The sequence below is a fragment of the Theropithecus gelada genome, chromosome 3 (genome assembly GCF_003255815.1).
Source record: "Theropithecus gelada isolate Dixy chromosome 3, Tgel_1.0, whole genome shotgun sequence".
In the NCBI taxonomy this organism is placed as follows: domain Eukaryota; kingdom Metazoa; phylum Chordata; class Mammalia; order Primates; family Cercopithecidae; genus Theropithecus; species Theropithecus gelada.
Genome location: NC_037670.1, coordinates 15,584,083 through 15,611,605, shown reverse-complemented (window position 1 = coordinate 15,611,605; position 27,523 = coordinate 15,584,083). Strand labels below are relative to the sequence as shown.

The 27,523-nt window shown below is 46.5% G+C and overlaps 1 protein-coding gene across 2 annotated transcripts in view; it reads right to left on the bottom strand.

Annotated features, from left to right (window-relative positions):
* USP42 (ubiquitin specific peptidase 42) overlaps positions 1–27,523 on the bottom strand; it is a 57,681-nt gene that overhangs the window by 4,096 nt on the left and 26,062 nt on the right. Inside the window, exons 4-16 of one of the 2 annotated variants that reach the window (XM_025378389.1) lie at positions 22,851–22,961; positions 19,273–19,375; positions 18,273–18,340; positions 17,485–17,555; positions 15,279–15,361; positions 14,114–14,225; positions 12,644–12,784; positions 12,046–12,146; positions 10,388–10,541; positions 8,011–8,730; positions 7,807–7,901; positions 2,381–3,820; positions 503–804 (exon numbers count right to left, since the gene is read on the bottom strand). In XM_025378389.1, the coding sequence (XP_025234174.1) occupies positions 503–804; positions 2,381–3,820; positions 7,807–7,901; positions 8,011–8,730; positions 10,388–10,541; positions 12,046–12,146; positions 12,644–12,784; positions 14,114–14,225; positions 15,279–15,361; positions 17,485–17,555; positions 18,273–18,340; positions 19,273–19,375; positions 22,851–22,961 (3,501 nt within the window). Of the gene's footprint in view, positions 1–215; positions 805–2,380; positions 3,821–7,806; positions 7,902–8,010; positions 8,731–10,387; positions 10,542–12,045; positions 12,147–12,643; positions 12,785–14,113; positions 14,226–15,278; positions 15,362–17,484; positions 17,556–18,272; positions 18,341–19,272; positions 19,376–22,850; positions 22,962–27,523 lie in introns of those variants that run through there. The other variant, XM_025378388.1, reaches the window with a different exon arrangement.

Genomic DNA, 27,523 nt, shown 5'->3' with positions numbered 1-27,523 from the left:
GGCGGGCGCCTGTAGTTCCAGCTACTCGGGAGGCTGAGGCAGGAGAATGGTGTAAACCTGGGAGGCGGAGCTTGCAGTGAGCTGAGATTGCGCCACTGCACTCCAGCCTGGGCGACAGAGCGAGACTCCGTCTCAAAAAAAAAAAAAATAAATAAAATAAAATAAAATAAAACCAAGATTTCTGGTCCTTTGTGAGGCAAACACTCAAGACGCCCAGAGCCATACGTTCCAGGGCTTTGGTGACACACAGGTGGTGCTGCCCTCAGTCCTGTGTCACTTAGGCCTTCAATAAACGCTAAGGGTTTGGTGCTAAGGAGCCAAACTGGACAACAGCACCGCACTGCAGGGACGAGCACTGAGGCCAGACCCTGTCTGGCAGGGTGATCTGAATAACTGCAGCCTCTGATGCCACCTGAGGTTTTCTATGTATTACTCGCCCTTTGCAAAGAAAATGTATTAAGAAATCGTTTCTATCTTCTTAATTCCAAGTATCTCCTCTTACCCTGGCCATACTCAAAGAGATGACACCTGTCATCCCTGCTTTCCATCCGTAAGTGTTTCGTTTTCTCACGGAAAGGTCCGACGCCTTCCAGAGGCGGGCCACCGGGCAGAGGAAAGCCGCCCTGGGCTCTCCGGAACTGGGCAACAGTCTCCAAGCTGGCGGCCCTGGGTAAGTGCAGTTCTGAATCTTTAACAAAGTCCTCTGATTTTCTTGAATGTCTCTTCTTTTTCTTCTTCTTTTTTTTGTGTCTGTGGAGGTCAGCGTCAGAGCACGCTGCTGAGAGGTCTGAGTCCTGCTGATGCCTGCAGAAGCAAAAGCCAGAGTTCAAACCCCTAAAACGCAACACCACCAGCAGCAGACCCTGGAGCCTGGCCTTTACACCCGTTCACTGAGAACATTCACCGCGCAAACAGGCACAATTCTTATCTAATTAACAACGTCAGCCAGGCATGGTGGCACACACCTGTAGTCCCAGCTACCCGGGAGGCTGAGGCGGGAGGATCACTTGAGCCCAGGAGGTTGACAAAGCTGCAGTGAGCTACGACTGCAACACTGCACTCCAGCCTGGGCAACAGAGCCAGACCCTGTCTCAAAAATTTAACAAGTCTGCCTTCAGTATAATGACTGTTTCCGCCCAGGGTCATAAATTCACCAACTTCAGCTCCATTGCTGAACAGCCCCACCTCTGCTTCAGCTTTCTCAGGAACTAAAGTTGTTGGACAAACACTGCAGGGAGGATTCTGCTAGCTTTTCCCAAAACCAGTGGTTACTTGAAGGGAAAGGAAATACTGAGCCTCCCTCCCTCCCATGTGCCTGAGACACCTGGCAGCAATATTATTTTTCCCCTCAAGTAACCACTGCCTATTTTCCCTATGGCTTTTGCTAATCTTTTCCCCTGGTTTCAATTTCAAGAGATGTCAACTAAAATTACTAATTCTGTTCCTGCTCATCCATCTCATCACGGGTAAGTCATTTTCAAGACAATCACTCACCAATTTAGCTTTTTAAAAATACAAAAACAGGTCAGGTGCGGTGGCTCATGCCTGTGATACCAGTGCTTTGGGAGGCCCAGGCAGGAGGATCGCTTGAGCCTAGGGGTTTGAGAACCACCTGGGCAGCATAGCGAGACCCTGTCTTTACAAAAACAAACAATTAGTTGAGGGTGGTAGCACATGTCTGTAGTCCTGGCTACTCCAGAGGCTGAGGGCTGAGGCAGAAAGATCATTTGAGCCCAGGAGGTCAAGGCTGCAGTGAGTTACGATGGCATCACTGCACTCCAGCCTGGGTGACAGAGGAAGACCCTCTCTCTTAAAAAATACAGAAACAAATTTCCCAATTGAATTTCAAGTTGAAAAATGGAGACAAAAACAAAGGCCGAGGAAACAAAGGTGTCTCAGATGCCCACGCTGGGCAGGAGGGCAGGAACAGGAGAAGTGCACCTCCTGTTGTCTGCCTACCTCACAGCCACTGAATTTCAGGAAAATATAACAGATAGGAAAACAGAACTACATCTGACAAATAATAATAATAACACCAATTCTAAGGTCAAAGACTCCCAATTTTTCATTTATGGAACAATGCATGCTTACTCCTGGAAGAGTTATAAAGCATTCACCAAAAATGGCACTATCATTTTGAAAAAGAAGGTTGTTAGGCATTTAATGACACCATGAAATAAAGATACAGCTTAAAAACAGGGCAAATTTTTACAAATCTGTAAAAAGAGTGGAATCTCAAAACCTACAGAAACGAGACATAAATCAAACGGATACAACTACGGCCTGGCCCGTCACTCGTTCCTGAGTCGGGTGAGAAGGGACAGGCCCCACTGCTGACAGCGCCGCCAGCCCCGCGAGGAGCACAAGGCCCCAGGCTCACCTGGAGTCGCGGTCTCGGTGTTTGTCTTTGGATTTCTTTTTCTTCTTTGACTTTTTGTGCTTCTTCGCTTTAGGCTCTTCTAGAGGGTCCCTCTGTTCGCTCCTCCGGGCTTTCTTTTCGCCATGGCTGTCACTGTTTTCCACGCTGTCGTGTCTCCGTTTCCGTGACTTTACATTTTCGTGTTCGTGAAACCGATCAGAGAGGTTACAGTTGTCTCCAGCTACAAGTGCAGTTCTGTCGTGGGAGAAGCGGTCAGGGTGCGGGGCGAGGGCGTGGGGCGCTCCTGCACGGGGGCTGCCAGGGCGGTGCCGCTTCCTCTCCCGGGCCGGCTCGCAGCCCCTACGGCCCCGGCTGTGGTCCTTGTGCGGCCGCTCATGCAGCCCGGCCCGCTCGTGCTCGCGGCCGCCGTGGAAGGGCTTCCAGTCCCGGGCGGCGTACGGGGCGTACCTGTCATGGTAGTACCGGCACCTGTCCCAGCGCGGCCTGTCGGCGTAGAACTTCTCCCGGCCCCAGCCATGCTCGCCCTCGGTGTAGTGGTGTCTGACCCAGTCCGGCTCCGCCCCACTCCGGTGTCGGGAGTGGTGGTGACTGTACCCGCCCAGAGAGCGGCGCTCGCCGGGGCTGGGCCTGTCGCCATGGCCGGGGTGGTGCTCCGCAGCGTGGCGGTCCTGGCGGTCGCGCTCCCGGGGGCACGTGCGGCGCCGCCGGTGGCGGTGGCCCTCAGTCTTGCTCCTGCTCTCTCTGGCGGGCTCCCCGCTGGACGAGCGCTCCCTCCGGCTGCGGTAGTGGCCTCGGTCCACCTTTCTGAGGCTGCCGATTTTCTCCTTCACCGGGGAAGGGCCTGGAGCTTTCGGCGCCGCGGCGTCCTCGCCCCTCTCGCCTGGGCTAGGCTCTGCGTCCCCTTCCAGGTGACCGGCCGGGGCCGCCTCCAGCACAGGAGCTGGCGGCCCCTCTGTGGCCTCGGGCGCGCCCGAGCTCTGGGGCAGGTCCTGAGCGTCCCGAGCATGGTCCCCGCTAGGGTGAACAAGGAGCGGCTGCTCGCAGGGCTCCTCCGACTGCGCAGGCGGAGCCGGACTCAACCCCTCCGGGGCTTCCGCCGTCGCAGAGTCCCGCGGGCCCTCCGCTATCATCCCCTTTGCGTCCTGGGACAGCGGGCTCGCGTCGCCCGTTAAGCTCCCGGGATCACACAGGTCAGGGGGCACTGTGTCCCCCGCGATGTCCTGCCCAGCGCCGGGCGGAGGCTCCTCGGGGGCGGCAGCCAAGGCCTCCCAGGCGCCTTCTTTGGTAGGGGGAGTGCCGGGATCCGGGGGCGGCGGGGCCTTCTTGGTGCTGCTGAGGCTGGCGGCCGCATCCGGTTCCTCCAGGGATTCGGCGGCGGGGCTGCCAGGCTGGGGCTCGGGGTCGCCGTCCTCGGGAGGGCCCCTCTCTGCTCCAGGTGCACTGCAGCCCCCAAACAAACAAACACACCAGTTAGCGTGGGCTTCACAGGCTCGTGTCATTGCATTACAGGGACAAACACTTCAAAACGTTCACTTGCTATTTCGTCTCTTTAAATACATCTCGCTGAAGCCCAGTATTAGGCTAGTACTACCATCTCTGGAAACTCCCAATTTTCTGTTTCCCTTATTAAACAAAAATAAAATGTTTTATCACCAAGCCCAGCTCCTAGCCTATTTTTCAAAGCAATAATCCTACAGTTCTAGGCTCTTCCTGTTTCTGGATATTCCTCTAGTTCTTCCAATTCCTCTATTGTTTTGTTTTGTTTTTGGAGGGCCAGAGTCCCACTCTGTTGCCCAGGCTGGAGTGCAGTGGCGTGATCTCAGCTCTCTGCAACCTCCACCTCCTAGGCGCAAGCGATTCTCCTGACCCAGCTTCCCAAGTAGCTGGGATTACAGGCGCCCGCCACCACGCCCAGCTAATTTTGGTATTTTTTAGTAGAGATGGGGTTTCACTAAACCTTGGGCAAGCTGGTCCTGAACTCCTGACCTCAGGTGATCCTCTCACCTCAGCCTCCCAAAGTGCTGGGATTACAGGCGTGAGCCACCGCACCTGGCTGCAGTTCCTCTAGTTCTTCCTAATAACCAAGACTAAAGAAAAACCTCCAGTGATGACAGGGCTTCCTCCTTTAACTCTGGGCTCCCTTTCTCTAATTTCTCTTGAACCCTCAAAGGTAGAGCGGCTACCTCCAAACAAAGCCAGCAGCTCCTCCAATTACTGACAAATTGTGAGAAATCAGAGGCTTTAGCAAAACTTGCTGTAGTCAATTAACTCTGTCCTTTGATTCCCACAGAGCTTTCAATATGTCCTCAGGGTTAATAATGAAAGCTGCTGTGGCCTGGGCTTGTCTGCACAGCCATCTACCTCACCCTCATGCTACCTGGCCTAGGAAAGGCCGGAGTCCCCTGGCCGAGGGAGCGAGTGTCCAAGCCAGCCTATCCTTAGATTGGGAATGAGCATTCCCTGCCTGCAGGGTTCACCCCATTCCGTTTTAATACCTAAGCCCTCCTAACAGAGGGCTTCAGTGAGGGCACTCCCAGCTGCCGGGGGCCATTCTGGGGTTGCCACAGTGATGGGAGCCCCACCAGCACGACGAGCAACCCCACAGCTGAGTGCGTTCCAAGACTATGCGGGTAAAAACTACGGCTGTGTTACTGGCGCGGTTTTCACCGACACTGTTTCCAGGAAGATACCTAGTCTATAAATCTAGAGTCCATCATGCTGTGATTTCATCACAACTTCACAAGTTGTTCGCCATGAGAACATGACTTCCTGATGGCGAACCTGCGCCTGGCACCGACTATGGTGACATCTGGCCGCGCTCTGAGCTGTCACTCACAGCCGACCTGTGCTGAGACGCGAGCACTGCTCGCACACAGGCTCTCGCCACAGGGCCGTCCTGCCGGGTTCTCCGCAGGAAGCACTGTCACTGCATGACAAGTTCCTTTCCTCTTACTCTGGACTAACGTTACGTTTACATTCTTGACTAACATTACATGATTTTTTTTAAAATTGTGGGGCAGGTTTTATTATCTATAATTTCAGAATCCTTGAGGGGCCTTTACGAAGTATAGTCACATACCTCATACATAAGGTCAACAACGGCCCACACGTGACGGCGGTCCGTAAAATCACAACAGAGCTGAAAAATCCTTGTCACCCTAACTGTCCTAACATCCTAGTGACGGCGGTCCGTAAAATCACAACAGAGCTGAAAACTCCCATCACTGTAACAGTCCAAGGGCAACACATGACTCGTGAAGTGTGGTGATGCTGGTGTAAACAAACCCAGTGCACTGCCAGTCCCATGAAAGTCTAGCACATACAATTAGTACATAATAGATGATAATGGTAATAAATGACTCTGCTGGCCGGGTGCGGTGGCTCACGCCTGGAATCCCAACACTTTGGGAGGCTACGTCCGGTGGATGAGTTGAGGTCAGGAGTTTGAGACCACCCTGAAAAATATGGTGAAACCCTGTCTCTACTAAAAGTACAAAAAAAAAATTAGCTGGGTGGGTTCGTGCATGCCTGTAATTCCAGCTACTCAGGAGGCTGAGTCAGGAGAATCGCTTGAACCCGGGAGGCGGAGGCTGCAGTGAGCTGAGATCTCACCACTGCACTCCAGCCTGTGCGACAGAGACAGACTCCATTTCAAAAACAAAAACAAAAAAAATGACTGTTACTGGCTTATGTATTTACTAACTGTACTTTTTATGATTATCTTAGTGTGTGCTCCTTTTTCTTACAAAACATAAGGTAACTGTAAAACAGCCTCAGGCAGGTCCTTCAGGAGGTCTCCAGGAGAAGGCACTGTTGTCACAGGAGATGACAGCTCCATGGCTGTTACTGCCCCTCGAGACCTTCCTGTAGGGCAGGATGTGGAGGTAGAAGTCAGTGATACGCATGACACTGATCCCGTGACCCTGGGCTAATGTGTGTGTTTGTGTCTTCACAAAAAAGTTTTAAAATTGGCCAGGCGCGGTGGCTCATGCCTGTAATCCCAGCATTTTGGGAGGCCGAGGCGGGCGGATCACAAGGTCAGGAGATCGAGACCACAGTGAAACCCCGTCTCTACTAAAAAATACAAAAAACTAGCCAGGCGAGGTGGCGGGCGCCTGTAGTACCAGCTACTCGGGAGGCTGAGGCAGGAGAATGGCGTGAACCCAGGAGGCGGAGCTTGCAGTGAGCCAAGATTGCGCCACTGCACTCCAGCCTGGGGCACAGAGCAAGACTCTGTCTCAAGGAAAAAAAAAAAAAAAAAAAAGTTTTAAAATTTACAAGTAGAAAAAAGCTTATCAATATGGATATAAAGAACCTATTCTTGTAGCTGGGCGTGGTGGTGCATGCCTGTAGTCCCCGCTACTCGGGAGGTTGAGGCAGGAGAATTGCTTGAACCCAGGAGGTGGAGGCTGCAGTGAGCTGAGATCGCACCACTGCGCTCCAGCCTGGTGACAGAGTGAGACTCCGATACTCCGTCTCAAACAAACAAACAAACAAAGAAGTTATTTTTGTATAGCTGTATAGTGTTTGTGTTTTAAGCTAAGTGTTATTACAAAAGAGTCAAACAGTTTAAAAGTTTATAAAGTAACAAAGTTACAGTAAACAAAGGTGTGTTTACTATTGAAGAAATCAATTTTTTAAACAAATTGAGTGTAGCCGAAGTGTGCAGTTTCTAGAGTCTACGGCGGTGTACAGTCCCAGGCCTCCACGTTCACTCAGCACTCGCTCAACTCACTGGCTCACCCACAGCACCCTCCAGTCCTGCCAGCTCCATTCATGGTAAGTGCCCTGTACGGGTGTGCCAGTTTTCCTTTTATACCGTATTTTCACTGTCCGTTTTCTATGTGTAGATACACAAATACCACTATGTTACAGCTGCCTACAGGATCCAGTGCGGTCACAGGCTGTGCAGGTTTGTGGCCCAGGAGCAGCAGGCCACACCATCTCGGTCTGTGTGACACACTGTGGTGCTGACATGTCAACCACATCCCCAAACGATGCATTTCTCAGAATGCATCCCTGTTGTGAATGGACGGTTGACTGTATGTGCTCCTTGACAGGACTGAGAGCCCTGGCCTAGACCCTCAGCACACCCTCCCATAATCACTCTTCATGAGAAAGATGAAATGAGATGGCGCTTGAAGGCGTGCCAGTAACACTGCTAACCAGAGAGAGGTGGCCACGCAGGAGGAGAAATAGCATGGTTGAGTACATTAAGTTTCCGTGGACTCGGTCCTATATGCCACATTTTTTCTTTACTCTTCTAAAAGGCAAGTTAGTAAATCCTATACATTATAATTCAAATCATTCTAGGATTCAAAACATTCACTATAAAATTTCTACAGCATTCCTATACTGACACATCTGCAGGCCACTGGATTTCCCACTATGCTGCCACATGTGCCTCAGATTTACTCTTGCGTTACCTCATTTCATCTGTCGAGCCTTTCAGTTTGTTGCTAAACTTGAAGGTCTCTAAGATTTTGTCTTCTGGGAGAGACGGCAAAGGAGCAGGCATCAACTGCAATAGAAACAAAAATATTTCAGCTTCAGTCGCCAGCTCCATGCCTCCTGAAATCCAGCCAAGGGAATCACCACGAACGAGGCTGAAGACCCCGACGCACACTCACCTTTCCAGGAAGACCGTTTGCCTTAGCAAAGGGATTTTCTGAGTGCAGGGCAGGCTGGCCTTGGCAGCTGGCACCATCGGGCGGCAGGCCGTTTTCTTTTGGGTCACTGTCGCTGTCTGCACTATTAGCACCGTTTAGGGTCATGGGTTCTTGGAGCTCGTGCGGAGCGGCCTCCTCATCTTCGGCATCTCGGCCGGGAGAGTGGGAGCTCGCAATCGTACCAATCCCATTCTCCTTGCCCAGCCCCTTCGACTCCTCGTCAGAGTCCTCAGAGGACTCAGCGCCATAGGGGACCAGCACACTGGAGTTCAGCTTGGATTTGCCATTCATCACAGGCTGGGAACAGGATTCGCTGCGGGGGATCGGTTTTGTTACTTTACTAGAAACTGACATCGTAGATGCGTTCGAGGTAGACTGTACTGCAGAATTGGTAATGGTAGAAGAGGGAACGGGCTTGGTAGCGTTCTCCAAAGAATTGCTATGAAGGTTAGGCTGAGACTGACACTGGCGAACAGGCAACTTGTTGTGAATACTGATTGTAATTTTTTGTTTCTTAGGATGTTCTGGGATCACTGAAGACCTATTAACTGACCAGTTTTGGACAGAAGCTGAAGCATTAACAGGACTAGCCCTGTTGACACTGGAATTCCCGTTAGGACTTGACATGGAACTGCTTGGTGTGTCTTTCAATGGTCCAGTCCCATTTAAGTGAGGTGGATTCTGGAAGTAAGAAAAGCACCAGCCAGTCAGAGCTCCAGAAACATGGTCACAGAAACACAACCCATTTTGGCTAATGGGTCCTTCCCATTTTGCTTTTTTTTTTTTCCCAGGACTAACAAGTTTCATACACCTGGAAATGTTCTCTGTTTTTCTCAATCCCTCCTACCCACGAATACTTTCCATAGGCCCTAGTTTTCTGGCAATAAATCAACAAACAGGACATACATGTTTCACAGGATACAATCCTCAGACCAAACTCTTTCTGTTCCAGATCTGATCGAAATCAGCAGGCCTGTGGCATGCAGTCACACACTTGCTCCCTGGTTGGGTTTCCTGGGAGCTCACCACTGCAGAGTGCCAGGAAGAAGGAATCACCCTGGCCTCGGAGCAAAGGAGACGGTCACATGGGCAGAGAGTAGGGGCTGCTTCAGCCACTGCTCGCTCAGCCATGACCCCCACCACTGCCCCACAATGTCTCCACATTCTCCTCATGCAGTAATACATTCGCTGCAGGTTCCCACCATGGCTGCTGCATCCCCATGGAGGCACGGGCCTGAACGCCAGTGAATAGATCATGTGTGGCCTTCACGGTGCCTTCTCAAATACCTGAATTAGCTGCCATCTTAACACTGGAAAGCTTCATGGTAAAAACAAAAACAGTCTGGAAAAGCAATGCCAACCACCCCTTCCTACAGGGCACATGCCCTCCTGTTTGCCAGAGTGCTGATGTCACTCTGGAGCAGAGCCCAATAGGGGAGCCCGCTGGGCATTTGATGTGTGACTCTGTTACACCTCAAATACTGCCTGATGTCCATTAAATAAAGCACACAGCTAGACAGTGTATGTGATCATCCAAAACAAACTCAAGCCGAAAAGCTGTGAAGATGCCACAGCCCAGATGACGCCCCCACTCTGGAATTCTGTGTTCCCTGTGACACTAGCTCACTACTGTTCGCCCCGACGGGACCAACAGGGAGTAAAATCCAACCCAGGGGGACAGCAGCCAGAAACACCACACCCCTGAAACGACTAAATGGACCTAACAAACGTGTTGTTGTAAACAGATCGCTTTCCTGGAGTCCAAGAGGAATTAAGAATGGAAGTCCAGAGGGGACCTAGAATGTAAGGATGCTGACACCCAGCCTTTCCTCTTTCCTCCCCACTGGTGCGGTTTGCTGTATATTTTGGGGTTTTTGTTTTTTCGGAGGGTTCTTTTGGAGACGGGGTCTCACTCTGTTGCCCAGGCTGGAATGCAGTGGTGCAATCTCAGCCCACTGCAACCTCTGCCTCCTGGGCTCAAGTAATCCTCCTGCCTCAGCCTCCCGAGCAGCTGGGACCACAGCACACACCACCATACCCGCTGATTTTTGTAGTTTTTGTGGAGACGGGGTTTCCACAAAACCCAGGCTGGTCTCAAACTACTGAGCTCAAGTGATCCACCTGTCTCGGCCTCCCAAAGTGCTGGGATTACAAGCGTGAGCCACTGCACCTGGCTGTTTTCTGTATATTTGAAATACTGTATAAGAGGGTTTGATTAAACTGTGAGAAGACATTTAGATGTATTTGAGGACACAGAATCACTACAATTGAACTTGAGAGTCTGAAGTTACATTTTAAAAATTAACATAAAAATGTTATTCTCCCTATGGACTGTTACCTTTATCATGTGAGAGGGAAGCTGTGGTCCGATAAACCCTGGTGCAGCCTGTTTGTTGGTGACAACCCGCTGACTGATGACGGGGCGGGGAGAGGACTGGCCGGGGCTATGGGTGGGATGAGTAAGTTCACCTCCATTTTTCACATCATGAGACCTGAAGACAAGGAGAGTGATACTTAGGGTGACACAGGATACCTCCTTAGGAGAGATTCATTTATAAATTCAACAGCATTTAACCTCTCAGGTAGAAAACTGATGAAAAAAATAGCATGTTTATGCTACACCATATGGAGCTATACACATCCTCTCCTTCGGGCTAATGTCAGGCACTCAGATCAGGAGACAACAAGGATAACTGGGTAAATGAGGCTTTTTAAACTGTGTATTCTGAAGATGCTGTTTCATCTGAATGGTATTTGTTTTCTGTTTATTCATATTTTCCTTTTTTTGAGACAGGGTCTTGCTATGTTGCCCAGGCTGGACTGCAGTGGAACAGTTATCGCTCACTGCGGCCTTGCCCTCCTGCCTCAGCCTCCTGAGTAGCTGGGACCACAGACATGCACCACCACACCTGGCTAATTTTTTAATTTTCTGTAGAGATGGGGTCTTACTTTGTTGCCCAGACTTATATTTTTCTAATTATAAATATATGTCACTGTAGAATATCTATAGGTCCAAAAAAGTCAGAAACAAAATCCTACCCCTCATCTTGGCCTGAGGCCTCCTCTGATTGTCATCTGTGCTTCAGCCCAACTGCTGAAATCCAATGCCAGTGTTTAATATTTCAACATGCAGACATGAGCATTCTGCCAGTTAGACATTTGAGGATATTCTTAATTTTCAGCTATCAAACATTTTTTCCAAAAACGGAGTGAGTGAGTGAGTGAAAAGTATATGCAGCCACAACAGGACAGAGCTGGGCACAGGCCCTGGCCTTGGCCTGGAAGGCAACTGATCTGTGCTCCAGGTTGGGAGGTGCTGGCTGTGACCATGCCAGGTGCTCAGAGGCCCCTTTCCGAGGTCTCCACTCACTGTCCTGTGGCTCCTGGTCCACTCCATTGCTGCCTGCAGCAGAAGCCCACCCTCCTCAGCTACCACCTCTCCCTGCAGCTGCACCTTCAGTGCTCACGGACACAGAGTACGATGCGGAGCAAACTCATCATCCTGCTCAGACACTACCTTTCTTACTCTCCAAGCACATGGCAGAGTTGATGGTTTTTGTTTTTGTTTTTTTGAGACAGAGTCTTGCTCTGTCACTCAGGCTGGAATGCAGTGGCTCAATCACGGCTTACTGCAGACTCAGCTTCCCCAGGCTCAAGTGATCCTCCCACCTCAACTCCCCGAGCAGATGAGACCACAGGCCCACACCACCACACCTGGCTAATTTTTTCATATTTTGTAAAGATGTGGCCTCACTATGTTGCCCAGGCTGGTCGGTCTTGAACTCCTGGGCTCAAGCGCTCCTTTTATCTCGGCCGCCCAAAGTGCTAGGATTATAGGCATGAGGCGCCATGCCCAGGCTAGAAGTGATCTTTAAGCTGCTGGGTTTTGTTTTTCTTTTTAAAAAAAAACACACTGAATATTGAATTTAAATATGTTGATAAGACAAGAAAAAATAACATACCAGAAAATTTGGCAGTTTGTTTTCATGACAATACCTGATATAAAAGAGCACATAGGCTTGTTGGCTGAGTACCGATCTAATATCACTGGTAGATACAATGGAGTCATTCATTTGATACCAGAGGCCATTGCTAGCCTGTAAATGAGGGCCAATAAAAGATAGAGATTAGATTTAATTAAATGTGGAACACAGTCAAGAGCAATTTTTTTTTCTTTTTATTTTTTTTGAGACGGAGTCTCACTCTGTCACCTAGGCTGGTGTGTAGTGGCGTGACCTTGCAATCTCCCCCTCCTGGGTTCAAGCAATTCTCCTGCCTCAGCCTCCAGAGCAGCTGGGATTACTGGCAGGTGCCACCACACCCAGATAATTGTTTGTATTTTTAATAGAGGCGGGGTTTCACCATGTTGGCCAGGTTGGTCTCCAACTCCTGACCTCAAGTGATCCCCCAGCCTCAGTCTCCCAAAGTGCAGGGATTACAGGAGTAAGCCACTACACCTGGTCAAGATAAATATTTTTACAATGGGTATTCACATTTTAACTGTAAAAGTTCCACCTCTCCCTACCTCAAGAATGCTACTGCTGTCTTACAGCATGTATGTAACAATAGTTAATAGCAAATGTGCACAGCTTACTTTTATGTAGCAGAAGTAATGGCCAGCATGGCAATTAAAACCAGTGTGGACCAGCACTGCATACAAGACGTAAACAATCGGCTCTCCGTTGGGCTGAGACATATATGGCCGAATATCAAGATACTCAGGATATTTCACATCCTAAACAGAAATGGAAAAAGGAGAAACATTTCTGAGGGCACACATCATTCCACATATTCAGGTAGAGGGTATTTAGAGCTCCCTAGGAGGGGAGACCCACAGAACACCTGAGTCCTGTGATGTTCTAGCAAAAACCTAATGCATTTTAAAAACCTAATGCATTTAGCCACTTTTTTTTTTTTCTTTTTTTTTCTGAGATGGCGTGCCACTCTATCACCCAGGCTGGAGTGCAGAGGCATGATCTCGGCTCACTGGAAGCCCCACCTCCCGGGTTCAAGTGATTGTCCTGCCTCAGCCTCCCGAGTAGCTTGGATTACAGGTGCACTACCATGCCCAGCTAATTTTTGTATTTTTAGTAGAGACGGGGTTTCACCATCTTGGCCAGGCTGGTCTTGAACTCCCGACCTCGTGATCCACCTGCCTTGGCCTCCCAAAGTGCTAGAATTACAGGCGTGAGTCCCTGCGCCTGGGCTAGCCACCTTCGAAAGGGCATAGTTAACCAGGAGGATAGCTGAATCTAAGTGTATTTAAGGTAATCTTGCTGCATTTATTATTTTCTTTTAACAAGTCAGGATCTACATTAAGTGAATTCTTCAAATCCATCAAAGGACAAAGTAACAAAATGACAACTCTCAACGTTAATCATTACTTTTTTTTTTTGAGACAGAATCTGACTACAGCCCAGGCTGGAGTGCAGTGGCACAATCTCGACTCACTGCAACCTCTGCCTCCTAGGTTCAAGGGATTCTCCTGCCTCAGCCTCCCGAGTAGCTGGGATTACAAGTGCCTGCCACCACACCCAGTTAATTTTAGTACTTTTAGTAGAAAAGGGCTTTGCCACGTTGGCCAGAGTGGTCTCAAACTCCCGGCTTCAAGTGATATGCCTGACTAGGCCTTCTAAAGTGCTGGCATTACAGGTATGAGCCACCACACTCAGCCGATTATTTAATTTTAATAATTCGGGAATGGATAGTTTACTTCTCTTGCACGCTATTTAGTTTTTGACCACTTTCAATCTTCAGAAAGTGGGAAGAAAATGGGAAAATTCAGTGTACTACCAATCAGAAAACAAACGCACAAGACAAAATGAACTCTGGTGAAAAGGTGGCAGGGTCTAGCAGGAAGTCCTCTTTGGATTTCAGATTATACAGGCTCTCCCTGTATCCATCACAACCATGGACACCAACAAAATGGACAATGAAGCCCAAATGTAGGTAATAGTTAACAATTTTGTCATGAGAAAGTCAAGTCCTTAATCCTTAATATCTACAGACACGTAAGCCTTGAAAGGCTCGACACAAAAGATGATTAATGACATCATCCACATACCTTAGCAATTTTCCCACCAGTAAAATTTGCAAAACGTTTCAGAGAAAGTGTAAGAACGTTAGAGGATCTATGGATAGTGAACCTCTTTGAAGCTGGAACCATCTTTTTACACCTTGAAATAAACAGAAACAAAAGTTTAAGGAGACGAATATGTACACACAATTTTTGGTATTTTGGTCTTTGTTATTATTCTCAAACATTCCACATTAAGGTTCCAAAAAGGACAGTGGATAAGAACCACCAGTCTTCAACCAACAGTGAAAATATTAACATTAAAAATATAGGGGGAACTGCTTACTTAGCGTGAAGGGAAAGGAAGTTAGGACAATTCTGAAAAACCAAGCCATATGTGCTACCAATAATGTTAAAATTAGGTTAACACAACTTTCTCTCAATTCAAAAGAAACTGAAAAATGAACATGTTCAGACTGGTATAATTATGTGAAAATATGTCTTAAATTCATCTAATTTAAAAATAATAATATTCTTATATGAAAAGAAAGCCCTAACCAGAAACAAAAATAATAAAAATAAATATTAGAAAAGTCTGTAGAATTTAAAACAAAGGCAAAATCCCTCTGGTCTCTAAAGATTTGATAAAAAAAATTACTCATATTACCTGACCACGAAGTGGAAATCTACTTAAAAACATATGAAAGAGCATTCTTAAAATAGGCACTCCTGACTTCATGGGGAAACATATTAACGAATAATCAAAATTAGAGTTTTCCAGCAAATGCTATCCCAAACCCTGGGAACCCTCCCTAAGAGAGAAGGAGCCTAGCTATCCCAGAAGAAAGTACTCCCCACCCGACAGCAGCCCTCTTATCATAGGAAAGTCAAAGAAAATGCTATTCGGCAGACAGGGGGTGCCCAGCCACACCTGAAGCAGCACTGCCAGGGGAGCAAAGACAGTTTTACCTCTCTCCTCCCACAAAATCTGCCCAATGTCATGCCCCAGGTTTTCAGGGGCACGGAGCTGCGCGTCTTGCAGAAATGCACACATCAAGACACTCTGGGTTCTGGCCTTTGGACGACAGGGACCCAGTGTCTTCCAGAGGGTATCAGAAACTCAAGCAACCTAGACACACCAAACTCTCTCCAACCAAGCCTGCCAGCCAACCCCACTGGAGCAGCCAGCAAACCAAGTCATCACCCAGCGTACTTGCTGCACTTGTATGAGTTTTCTCCATCAAGCTGTTCCGGCTTCACAAACTGCTCCAAAGCCTTGTTAACACTCTGAGCAGCCTGGGAAGAGAAGAGGCACAAGCACCACATCACCACACACCGCCACTTGTGTCTGGGTCTCGCTCTGCTGCCCAGGCTGGAGTGCAGTGGCACAATTACACCTCACTGCAGCCTCGACCTCCTGGGCTCAAGCAATCCTCTCACCTCAGCTTCCTGAGCAGCTAAGACCACGGGCATGGCCACCATGCCCAGCTAAAATTTTCATTTATTTTGTAGAGACAGGGGCCTCACTACACTCCCCAGGCTGGTCTCAAACTCCTGGGCTCAAGTGATCCTCCCACCTCGACCTCCCAAACTGTTAGGATTACAGGTATGAGCCATCATCCCCAGCCATGCCCCTTATTTTTTAAAAGAAAGAACAGAAGACTCAAAGATATAAAAGTAAATGAGACGTTTTATGTAAAGAGAAAATTTCCAGGCCTGGGATTACTCACGCCTGTAATCCCATCACTTTGGGAGGCCGAGGCAGGCAGATCATGAGGTCAGGAGATCGAGACCATCCCGGCTAACATGGTGAAACCCCGTCTCTACTAAAAATACAACAAATTAGCAGTGCATGGTGGCACGTGCCTGTAGTCCCAGCTAATTGGGAGGCTGAGGCAGGAGAATTGCTTGACCCCAGGAGGTGGAGGCTGCAGTGAGCCGAGATCGAGCCACCGCACTCTAGCCTGGGCAACAGAGCAAGACTCTGTCTCAAAAAAAAAAAAAAAAAAAAGAAGAAGAAAATTTTCCTTTAGTAGTATGATGTTCACTTTTATACATCTAAACACCAAATTATATCCCCTGCCATTAAAAATGAGCAGATTAAAGTGAACAAAAACACAGAGGATGCTCATCGCAGCATTACTTAAAACTGCTAGCCAGACAGACATCAGACACAATCCTGTTTATATAAAAAGTAGGCCGGGCACGGTGGCTCAAGCCTGTAATCCCAGCACTTTGGGAGGCCGAGGCGGGCGATCACGAGGTCAGGAGATCGAGACCATCCTGGCTAACATGGTGAAACCCCGTCTCTACTAAAAATACAAAAAACTAGCCGGGCGTGGTGGCGGGCGCCTGTAGTCCCAGCTACTCGGAGGCTGAGGCAGGAGAATGGCCTGAACCTGGGAGGCGGAGCTTGCAGTGAGCCAAGATCGCGCCACTGCACTCCAGCCTGGGTGACACAGCGCGAGACTCCGTCTCAAAAAAAAAAAAAAAAAAAAAAAAAAGTAAACAGTACATTCTGGAGCAGCACATATCAAACTGTTAAAAAGAATGCATTCAGAGGGATAGCATTTTACATATATCTGCAATGTTACTCATTTTTATCATAAGCATGTATTACATCTGTAACCAGAAAAATGCAAGCTCAAGAACAAAAAAAAAAAATAGGAATTCAGAAAATGCAAGAGGCAGGCTGGGCACAGTGGCTGTAGTCCAGCTACTCGGGAGGCTGAGACAGGGGAAATGCTTGAACCCCGGAGGCGGAGGTTGCAGTGAGCTGATACTGCGCCACTGCACTCCAGCCTGGGAGCTGGAGCAAGACTCCGTCTCAAAAAAAAAGGAAAAATAACCATCTATATTTGGCTAATATAGAAAATCTAGTTTTATTAAGATATTAAATGAAAATTCAGGCCGGGCACAGTGGCTCATAACTATAATCCCAGCACTTTGGGAGGTGGGCAGATCACGAGGTCAAGAGTTCGAGACCATCCTGGCCAATAGGTAAAACTCCATCTCTACTAAAAATACAAAAATTAGCTGGGCATGGTGGCGTGTGCCTATAGTCCCAGCTACTCGGGAGGCTGAGGCAAAAGAATCACTTGAACCCCGGAGGCAGAGGTTGCAGTGAGCCGAAATCACACCACTGTATTCCAGCCTGGGCGACAGAGTGCGATTCCGTCTCCAAAAAAAAAAGAAAGAAAAAGACAAAAAGAAAAAGAAAATTCAAAGAGTAATAAAAAAAACTTCTAAAAGCTTTTTCACGATGCTTACTACAAAGCTTGAATAATCCCTCCAAATGAAATCTTAGCATATTGAATTTTTCAATTTATATTCTCTAACAAGTAGTCTAAATTACAAATGAGCTATAGTTATATGACTTATTTTAAAAATGTAATTACTTGCATAATTATGAAATTTACCTTTATCTCCAATGTTATATCAAGATATGGATCAAAAGTATCTGAAACGCCCTTGCAATTTAAACATTTGACTGAAATAAAAATAAAATGCAAAAGATGAGCAAAGTATAATCATTACAGCAACATCAACTATTGAAATGACAAAATACAATTTTGAAATTTAAAATTTTTTACCTGTAATTTTTCTATCAGTTGAACAAAAAAAAGTTTTAAATTAATACTACTCATAATATGGGTGAAAAGTGTAATGAATTTGACCCTCATATACTATTGGTTAGAATCAAAACTGGTATAACCTTTTAGAAGGACAAGGTGACAGAATTAAAATTTATAATACACACTCCCTGTGATCCAGAAATTCTAATACTAAGAATTCATCATACATATATACTTTTACCCAGACAGAAAGCATATGTGTACGGATGCTCCATGAACAACAAAACACAAATAACCTAAATCCCCATCGACAGGGGACTAAAATCAAAGGAACACTACTGCAACTGTCGAAGGCTGTTACGCCTGTGTGCTGAAATGTAAAAGACTCCTAATACGAAGAGACAAATGGAAGCAGTGCACACAGTATGCTCCCAGTTTGTTCATGCACAGGAAACTACCAGAAGGATTTACTACAACCTGGCACCAGGGTTGCCTTTGGGTAAAAGGAATGAGAATCTGGGCTGGAGAGAAGTACTTTTCCTTCCTTCCTAGCAGGACTAACACTGTCCAACTTTTACCATTTTTTAACCACATGCGTGTATCATTTTATCAACTTATAAGCAAAAGCTTACCTCTAGATCTTAGGTATCCTCCAAATATCTGACAAACGAGAGTGGTGGCCTGGGTGTGTCTGTCCAATCTGAAAAACATTGAACAGTGACATGAGAGAGGAGCTTTGCAAAAACTCCAGATGCTGTGACCAGATTTCAAACACATGTGAGCTTACAAAGATCAAGAATTCTAACAGGATAGCCATGGAAAATAAAAGGATGGCACGTGTGGCAGCCCAAGAGCATCCCTGCCTGGCCAGAACACAGGGAGGTCTGGGAGTGGTGGGAGGAGAGGCAGAGCTGTGGGAGCTGTGTCTGTCAAGAAGGGACTTGGGAAGCAAAGCAGGAGTCTGGTCCTGAAGCAGGAAGATGGCAGCCTCCGGGGGCTGCGGCCTGTGCGGGAGGAAAGGGAGCAGAGGCGGAAAAGGCAAAGAGTCTTCCTCCGACCCAAGTCTGTCACCACCCGGATGATGAGGGCCTAGACAGAGCGGTGCCGGGGCAGGGAGAATACAGAGGGAGATCTACCAGGTGTGTTGAGACAGCACCAAGCGGCTTAGGATGCATTATCGAACCATCTCCTCGTTCTTCCTCGTGAGTTTAGATTTTAAGGAATAAAGTACAGGAATCAGTAACTGATTGGGGTGGGGGTTCAGGAAATAAATACAGGTTGGAGGGCAGCAGAGAAAAGAATATGTCAGGCACAACTAAAAAGGAGAAGCAGCTAGTTTGAGATTTGCAGACGTCTGCTGATAATCAGAAATTAAACAGCTGCAAGACCAATGTTTATTTCCTGACATCTATGACTGAGCAAACTCAAACTGTTACAGTAAGATACATCTGTAAATTTCAACCATTTAAAACTAATGCACATCACCTAAGGAAGAGGCAGAGCAAAGCCAAAAGGTAAAGTGAACATAGTTCTGTGTGCTTCCAACAAAAAAGGTGAAAATGAATTCTGGTAAGAATAAATTACAACTGGAGATCCCAAATGAAGAAATGGCTGGCGCTTTGTTGTACTTACTTATTGCTGCCATTCAAGCATGCTTTTTGCATAGCATCAACAGTGTATTGAAGGAATTCATGGGCATCTTCTTGGTTTCCAAAACGGAAGTGCCTAGCTATACCTGTAAAATTTCAGTAAAGACAAGGTTTTATCATTACACATAATAAGCCTAAGTTGTACCCCCCAAAATATATCTTACAATAATATGTTGGTTGGAAAACTCCCAAATACTTATTTTATGAGGAAATAGCACTAACATAAGCCACTAACATAAGCTATAAGCAGGATTAGGCCCTTTAGACCAGAATTCCCAACCGTTTCGGCACCAGGGACTGGTTTCATGGAAGACAATTTTTCCACAGACCAAAAGAGGGGGTTGGGATGAAACTGTTCCAGCTCAGATCATCAGGCACGAGATTCTCCTAAGGAGGGTGCAACCTGGATCCCATGCATGCACAGTTCACAACAGGGTTCGCGCTGCTATGAGAATCTAACGCGGTCACTGATCTGACAGGAGGCAGAGCTCAGGTGGGAATGCTCACCTGCTGCTCACGTCCTGCTGTGTGGCCCAGTTCCCAACAGGCCACATCAGGTACCAGTCCACAGCTCAGGGGTTAGGGACTCCTGCTTTACACCATTAAAAGTCCACAGCAGCTAGAGTTTCTCAGAGTCTAGAGAGTAGCTACAGAGTGACTCATGTTTTTAGCAAGTTAATAAAGTTACACTTGAATAAACTGGCTGTTTTGTCTCAAGTTTGTCCAAAATGTTATGTTGGTGATTTTAAATTGGTGCTACATCTCTATAATAGAGAATCCATTCAAAACATAAATATCCCAACCTATCTAATTCTATCCCAATGACCCACAGAAGAACTTATATTTGCAGGTGCAGAGAAACATTTCAGTCCTGTTTCTAATTGATTACACAGCTACAAGACCAAATTATTTTTTAAATTATAATAAAAAATTAACACAAAAGTATAAGCAATATCACACTAAAACATATATACTGAATTTTACATGTGTATGAAGGTATAAAATGTTCCAGCTTAAATCATATGAAACTGCCAACACTCCACCAGTTTAGACCTACAAACCTGACAATTTCATGATTTAACCATGTGTGTATCAGTGGATACACACATACACATACTACATACACACACACACACACACACAGCAATGACATTTTCTTAAAAGACTAGGTTTAAAAATGTTAGTCATGCCTGCTATATAAGTATGTATAAAAATAAATATACGTGGTCAGGAGTGGTGGCTCACGCCTGTAATCTCAGCACTTTGGGAGGCAGAGGCGGGTGAATCATGAGGTCAGGATATCGAGGCCATCCTGGCTAACATGGTGGAACTCCGTCTCTACTAAAAATACACAAAATTAGCCAGGCGCAATGGCACACACCTGTAGTCCCAGCTACTCAGGAGGCTGACGCTGGAGAATCGCTGGAACCCGGGAGGCGGAGGTTGCAGTGAGCCAAGATCGCACCACTGTACTCCAGCCTGGGCGACAGAGCGAGACTCCATCTCAAAAATAAATAAATAAAAACAAATAAATAAATATATGTATAAATAGCCAGGCACGGTGGCTCATGTCTGTAATCCCTGCACTTTGGGAGGCCAAGGTGGGTGGATCACCTGAGGTCAGCAGTTCAAGACCAGCCTGGCCAACAAGGTGAAACCTTGTCTCCACTAAAACTACAAAATTAGCCAGGTGTGGTGGTGCACACCTGTAATCCCAGCTACTTGGGAGGCTGAGGCAGGAGAATCACTTGAACCCGAGGGGCAGAGGTTGTAGTGAGCCTCGTGCCACTGCACTCCAGGCAGGGCGACAGAGCAAGACTCTGTCTCAAATGAATGAATAAATGAATGAATGAATGCATACATGTATAAACAATCCAAACCTCCCTGGCTAAATTTTGCTAGGCTTCAACAACATTTCAAAGGTTTTTGACTTGTCTGTTGTGGTCTATCAATAATGCCAAGGACCAATATAAGACCTCTTTAATCTTCAGTGGCTTTCTAGGCAAAAAGATTACAGTTTGTTACTGTATAATTTCACATCCCTATAATTACCCAGTTAGATGCCAGATTAAGAGTTATAGTTTTGTTTGTATGCATTTTTTTTTTTTTTTGAGACGGAGTCTGGCTCTATCGCCCAGGCTGGGATGCAGTGGCCGGATCTCAGCTCACTGCAAGCTCCGCCTCCCGGGTTTACGCCATTCTCCTGCCTCAGCCTCCCGAGTAGCTGGGACTACAGGCGCCCGCCACCTCGCCCGGCTAGTTTTTTTGTATTTTTTAGTAGAGACGGGGTTTCACCGTGTTAGCCAGGATGGTCTCGATCTCCTGACCCTCGTGATCCGCCCGTCTCGGCCTCCCAAAGTGCTGGGATTACAGGCTTGAGCCACCGTGCCCGGCCTGTATGCATTTTTTATTCCAACTCAGTTAATTAACATGATGTAAAAGTGTACTGCAAAAATACACAGAAAGTATGTAAGAAAATTTCATGCACCTGTCCATTTAAAATTTAAAAATTAAATAGAAAAAAGTAAAATTTATCCACAAATTTGCTAAGCTCTGAGTATATATTCTTTTAAGACTGTAATTAAGTTGGGCACCGTGGTGCACATCTGTAATCCCAGCTACTCAACTGGGGCAGGAGGATCACTTGAGCTAGGAGTTCGAGAGTCATCTGGGCAAAATAGTGAGACACAGTCTCACTTAAAAAAACAAAACAAAACAAAACAAAAGAAAAAACAGAATTAACCTTATTTATTTATTTATTTTTACTGCTGCTTGCAGAGCAGGGCTAATCCACAGGCAGTGTGTCCAGAGTAGCCTAATTAACTTTATTTTGACAATTTCTGTCACTGTGTATAGTATAATATTCATTCACCAAACTGAAACTAAAAACTGTTTACAAAAACCTGTGAGACAATATCAGAATTAGTATTACTCAGCATAGAAATCCAAGTGTCACAGCAAAAACACTATAAAACTTACCAATTATTTTAACATATTGATTTTTAATAGTTTAAAATTTGTTAAATTGAATAGTCTTTAATATATTGTCATCTTTTGCTTTAAAGTTTCAAAATGTGTTAATATAGCAAATGCTTTACTAAAAATTTGTTATTGAAGACACAGCCACGCATGACAAAATATAATTGTTTTCTAATACATGAGGGGTTCGGTTTTTCACCAGTTGGACATTAAGAATAATTAGGTAATAGGCCGGGTGTGATGGCTCACACCTGTAATCCCAGTACTTTGGGAGGCGGAGGCAGGTGGGTCACCTGAGGTCAGGAGTTCGAGACCAGCCTGACCAACATGGAGAAACCCCATCCGCACTAAAAATACAAAATTAGCCTGGCATAGTGGTGCACGCCTGTGATCCCAGCTACTTGAGAGGCTGAGACAGGAGAATCGTTTGAACCTGGGAGGTGGAGGCTGCAGTGAGCCGAGAGCGCGCCACTATGCTCCAGCCTAGGCGACAGAGCAAGACTCAGTCTCAAAAAAAAAAAAAAAAAAAAAAAAAGAATAGGTAATAAATACAAATATAAAACTACAATAGTTAATACTTACGCCGCATCTCATTGATGACAAACATTGGTTTAATAACGTCCCCAGGATTACTGAGTGCCTGGGTAATATGTGCTTGCATTGTACACATCATACAAAAGCCTTCTGCATGACCTGAAAGATAGATGATAATCCTCCAAATTAGCAAAATACAACTATATACACACATCAAGGCTAATGACAAATCAGGGGCACACTACCTGAAATGAAATAATAGCTGCTATATGCATGCCTTGAGCTATCTACTTTTATGCATTTTCATTTACTTTTCTTTGTTCTTTTTTTTTTTTTTTTTTTTTTTTTTGAGACAGAGTCTCGCTCTGTCACCCAGGCTGGAGTGCAGTGGCCGGATCTCAGCTCACTGCAAGCTCCGCCTCCCAGGTTTACGCCATTCTCCTGCCTCAGCCTCCCGAGTAGCTGGGACTGCAGGCGCCCGCCACCTCGCCTCGCTAGTTTTTTGTATTTTTTAGTAGAGACAGGGCTTCACGGGGTTAGCCAGGATAGTCTCGATCTCCTGACCTCGTGATCCGCCCGTCTCGGCCTCCCAGTGGTGGGATTACAGGCTTGAGCCACCGCGCCCGGCCTTTTTTTTTATTTTTTGAGATGGAGTTTCACTCTGTTGCCCAGGCTGGAGTGCAGTGGCGTGACCTTGGCTCACAGCAACCTCTGCCTCCTGGGTCCAAGCGATTTGCCTGCCTCAGTCTCCCAAGTAGCTAGGACTACAGGTGTGGGCCACCACGCCCGGTTAATTTTTTTTTTTGTATTCTTAGTAGAGATGGGGTTTCATCATGTTAGCCAGGCTGGCCTCGAACTCCTGACCTCACGCAATCCGCCCACCTCGGCCTCCCAAAGTACTGGGATTACAGGTGTGAGCCACCGCCCTGGCCTCATTTACTTTTCTAACAAACCTAAGTGATAAGTACATATTAGCTCTCTTTCACAAGAAAGGAAAAAGGCTACGAGAGTTTAAAAGTTTGCACAATGTCAAAGAGTTATTATGTGACAGACACATAACTGGATTCAAATCATACTCTTTCAAATTTGAAAGCCAGTGATCCTAGCTACTCTCTATACTGGAAAAGCAAGGTTTTCCCCCTCATACCACCATTTATCTCAAATGCTAAAAGAATGTCTCCCACAGCAGGGATTAGACATCACTGTGCAGGCCGTGCACCATGGCTCATGCCTATCATCTCAGCACTCCGGGAGGCCGAGGTGGGTGCATCTCTTGGGGCCAAGAGTTTGAGACTAGCCTGGGCAAGATGGTCAAACCCTGTCTCTACAAAAAATAAAAAGAAAATTAGCCCAGTGTGGTGGCATAAGCCTGTAATTCCCGCTATCCAGGAGGCTGAGGTAGGAGGATCACCTGACCCCAGGGAGGTTGAGGCTGCAGTAAGCTGTGATCACACCACTGCACTACAGCCTGGGCAACAGAGCGAGACCCTGGCTCAAAAAACAGAGAAAGAAAAGAGAAAAGAAAATAATCTCTGTGTAAATACTCTGGCATTGCTGGCCACAGATGGTGGTCTCTATGGCATATCTTTTTTTACAACTTTCTAAAAACGTAAAACTCATTCTTAGCACATGTTAAGTGGTGCCACGGCATCTAGTGGGCAGATGCCAGGGATGCTGCTAAACAGCCTCAAATGCACAGGACAGCCCCTCACAACAAAGAATTACCCGAAGTGTCGACAGCACCGAGCCTGAGGAACTACCTGACTAAAGGCTGCCCAGATGTACCTAATAATGCTTAAAACACCACAAAAGGATCAAACTATTTCCAATTAACTTTGTCCCGCAATAAAGCTCAAAAATACTTTTTAAGAAATACAAAAATCTCAGCACCCTACAACATAAAATTCATTCTGTCTGGCATCCAATCAAACAGTACAAGGCACGCAAAGATACAGGAATGACCAGTAACAAGGAGAAAATAAATAGAAAAAAAACCCAGAAATAACACAGAAAATATAATCAGAAGACAGTAACTTTAAAAAAGATATTACAAATATATTCCTATGTTCAAGGAAATGAAAAATGGAAGAACACATTAAGAAGAAACATGGAAATAGATGCAAATCTACTTATACACATCAACAGTAGACTCTCTGGGATGAAAAATACATCAGATGCACCAGGTGCGGTGGCTCATGCCAGTCATCCCAGCACTTCGGGAGGCTGACGCAGGCGGACTGCTTGAGCCCAGGAGTTTGAGACCAGCCTGGGCAACACAGCAAAACCCCATCTCTACTAAAAATACAAAAATTAGCCAGGTGTGGTGGCACGTGCTTGCAGTCTCAGCTACTCCAGAGGCTGATGTGGGATGGGAGGACCACCTGAGCCCAGCAGTTGGCGGCTGCAGTAAGCTGTGATAGCGCCACTGCACTCCAGCCTGGGCGACAGAGTAAGACCCTGTCTCAAAAAAACAAAAACAAACAACAATAACAAAAACACCAGATGTGATTAATAACAGATTAGACACCATATAAGAAAAGATTAGTGAACCTGAAGATACTCATTATGGGTAGAAAATATCCATAATAAAACATAAGAAGAACAAATCTCACAACAACAACAACAGAGTACCAGTAAGCTAAGGGACAATTTTACATTGCCCCTGATATACGTCATTAGAGCCTGAAGGTAAAAGGACAGCATAAATATTTCAAGAACTAACAATTATCTACAAAGGAAAAGCACAAGGGAGGTTTTTGGGAAGAGGCACGGTTTCGTATCCTGACTGAGCTGTCAGTTCACATGAGTCTATATTAATATTCAAGGGAAACTTACACCAAAAAAGTTAAGTTTTCAAAAGTCACTGAAAGTTGTCAAAATTTGACAGAAATAATACATGTACAGATCTAAGAACCTCAACAAATTCCAGTAGTAGAAACATGAAGAAAACTACACAAAGCCCCACTGCTTACAACCAGTGATAAAAATCTTAAAAGCACTGGAGATAAAAACATTACGTAGGCTGGGCTGGGTGCGGTGGCTCACGCCTGTAACCCCAGCACTTTGGGAGGCAGAGGCAGGCAGATCACAAGGTCAGGAGATCTATCCTGGCTAACACGGTGAAACCCCGTCTCTACTAAAAATACAAAAAAAAAAATTAGCCGGGCGTGGTGGCGGCCGCCTATGGTCCCAGCTACTCAGGAGGCTGAGGCAGGAGAATGGCGTGAACCAGGGAGGCAGAGGTTGCAGTGAGCCAAGATTGCGCCACTGCACTCTGGCCCAGGCAACAGAGCGAAACTCCATCTCAAAAAACAAACAAACAAAGAAAACATTACATAGGCTGGTGCAGTGGCTCATGCCTGAAATCCCAGCACTCTGGGAGGCTGAGGCGGGCGGATCATTAGAGGTCAGGAGTTCCAGACCAGCCTGGCTAACATGGTCAAACCCTGTCTCTACTAAAAATACAAAAAATTACCTGGGCATGGTGGTGCATGCCTGTGATCCCAGCTACTCGGGAGGCTGAGACAGGAGAATCACTTGAACCCGGAGGCCGGGGTTGCAGTGAGCTGAGATTGTACCACTGCACTCCGGCCTGCGCCACCGAGTAAAACTCGGTCTCAAAAAAACACAGGAAACAAAGACAAAAACAAAAAACCATTATGTATATAGGAACAAAGGTAAAACCAACAACAGACTTCAGGCACAGCACAGGCCAGAAGAACAGCGGAATACTATCTTCCAAGTATTAAAAGAAAAAGAACACGCCAGGTGTAGTGGCTGCCCTGTAATCTCAGCACTTTGGGAAGCCGAGGCCAAGTAGATCGCCTGAGCCTAGGAGTTCGAGACCAGCCTAGGCAACATGGCCAAAATCCTGTCTCTACAAAAAATTAGCCAGGCAGGGTGGTCAATGCCTGTAGTCCCAGCTACTCGGGAAGTTGAGGTGGGAGGATTACTTGAGCTCAAGAAGTTGAGGCTATATAATATCACACCACTGCACTCTAGCCTGGGTGAGAGTGACAGCCTGTCTCAAAAAAGACAAATAATGTTAACATAGAATTCTACACCCCATGAAAACATCGTTCAAAAACAAGCATGAGACTAGCACTTCTGGGAGACAGAGTAGAGGTAGTTTTCTATTCATTCTGCCAAGTACAACAACAAATCCTGACCATTGTATATAAAACGAACCTTAAAAGGCTGTGAAAGGTAGAGAAAGAGACATGCTAGGGACCTCAGAAGACACGGTGGTGAGTTCCCTGGGGTTTCTTTGTGCTTCTTCTAGTCCATCTTTGTGCTGCTTCTAGTCAGACTTGGAGCTAAGAAGTCAGCAACCTGGAAACCCCAACAACTGCAGACAATCAAGCCCAGCAAAATCCCTCCCACTCTCTCCAGCCAAAGGAGGAGGAAGGGGCAGCCTCGTGTGACAGAAACCTTTGGAAATCATCGCTCTACTTCGGCTTCTGTATGTATTTTTTTCTGTATGTTATGATGCTTGGTTTGTTTTTTTGTTTTTTTGTTTTTTTTTTGAGACAGGATCTCACTCTGTCACCCAGGCTGGACTGCAGTGGCGGGATCACAGCTCACTGCAGCCTCTACCTCCCAAAGCTCAGGAGATCCCCCAATCCGTCTCTCAAGTAGCTGGGATTACAGGCACCCACCACCATACCCGGCTAATTTTTGTATTTCAGTAGAGACAGGGTTTCACCATGTTGGCCAGGCTG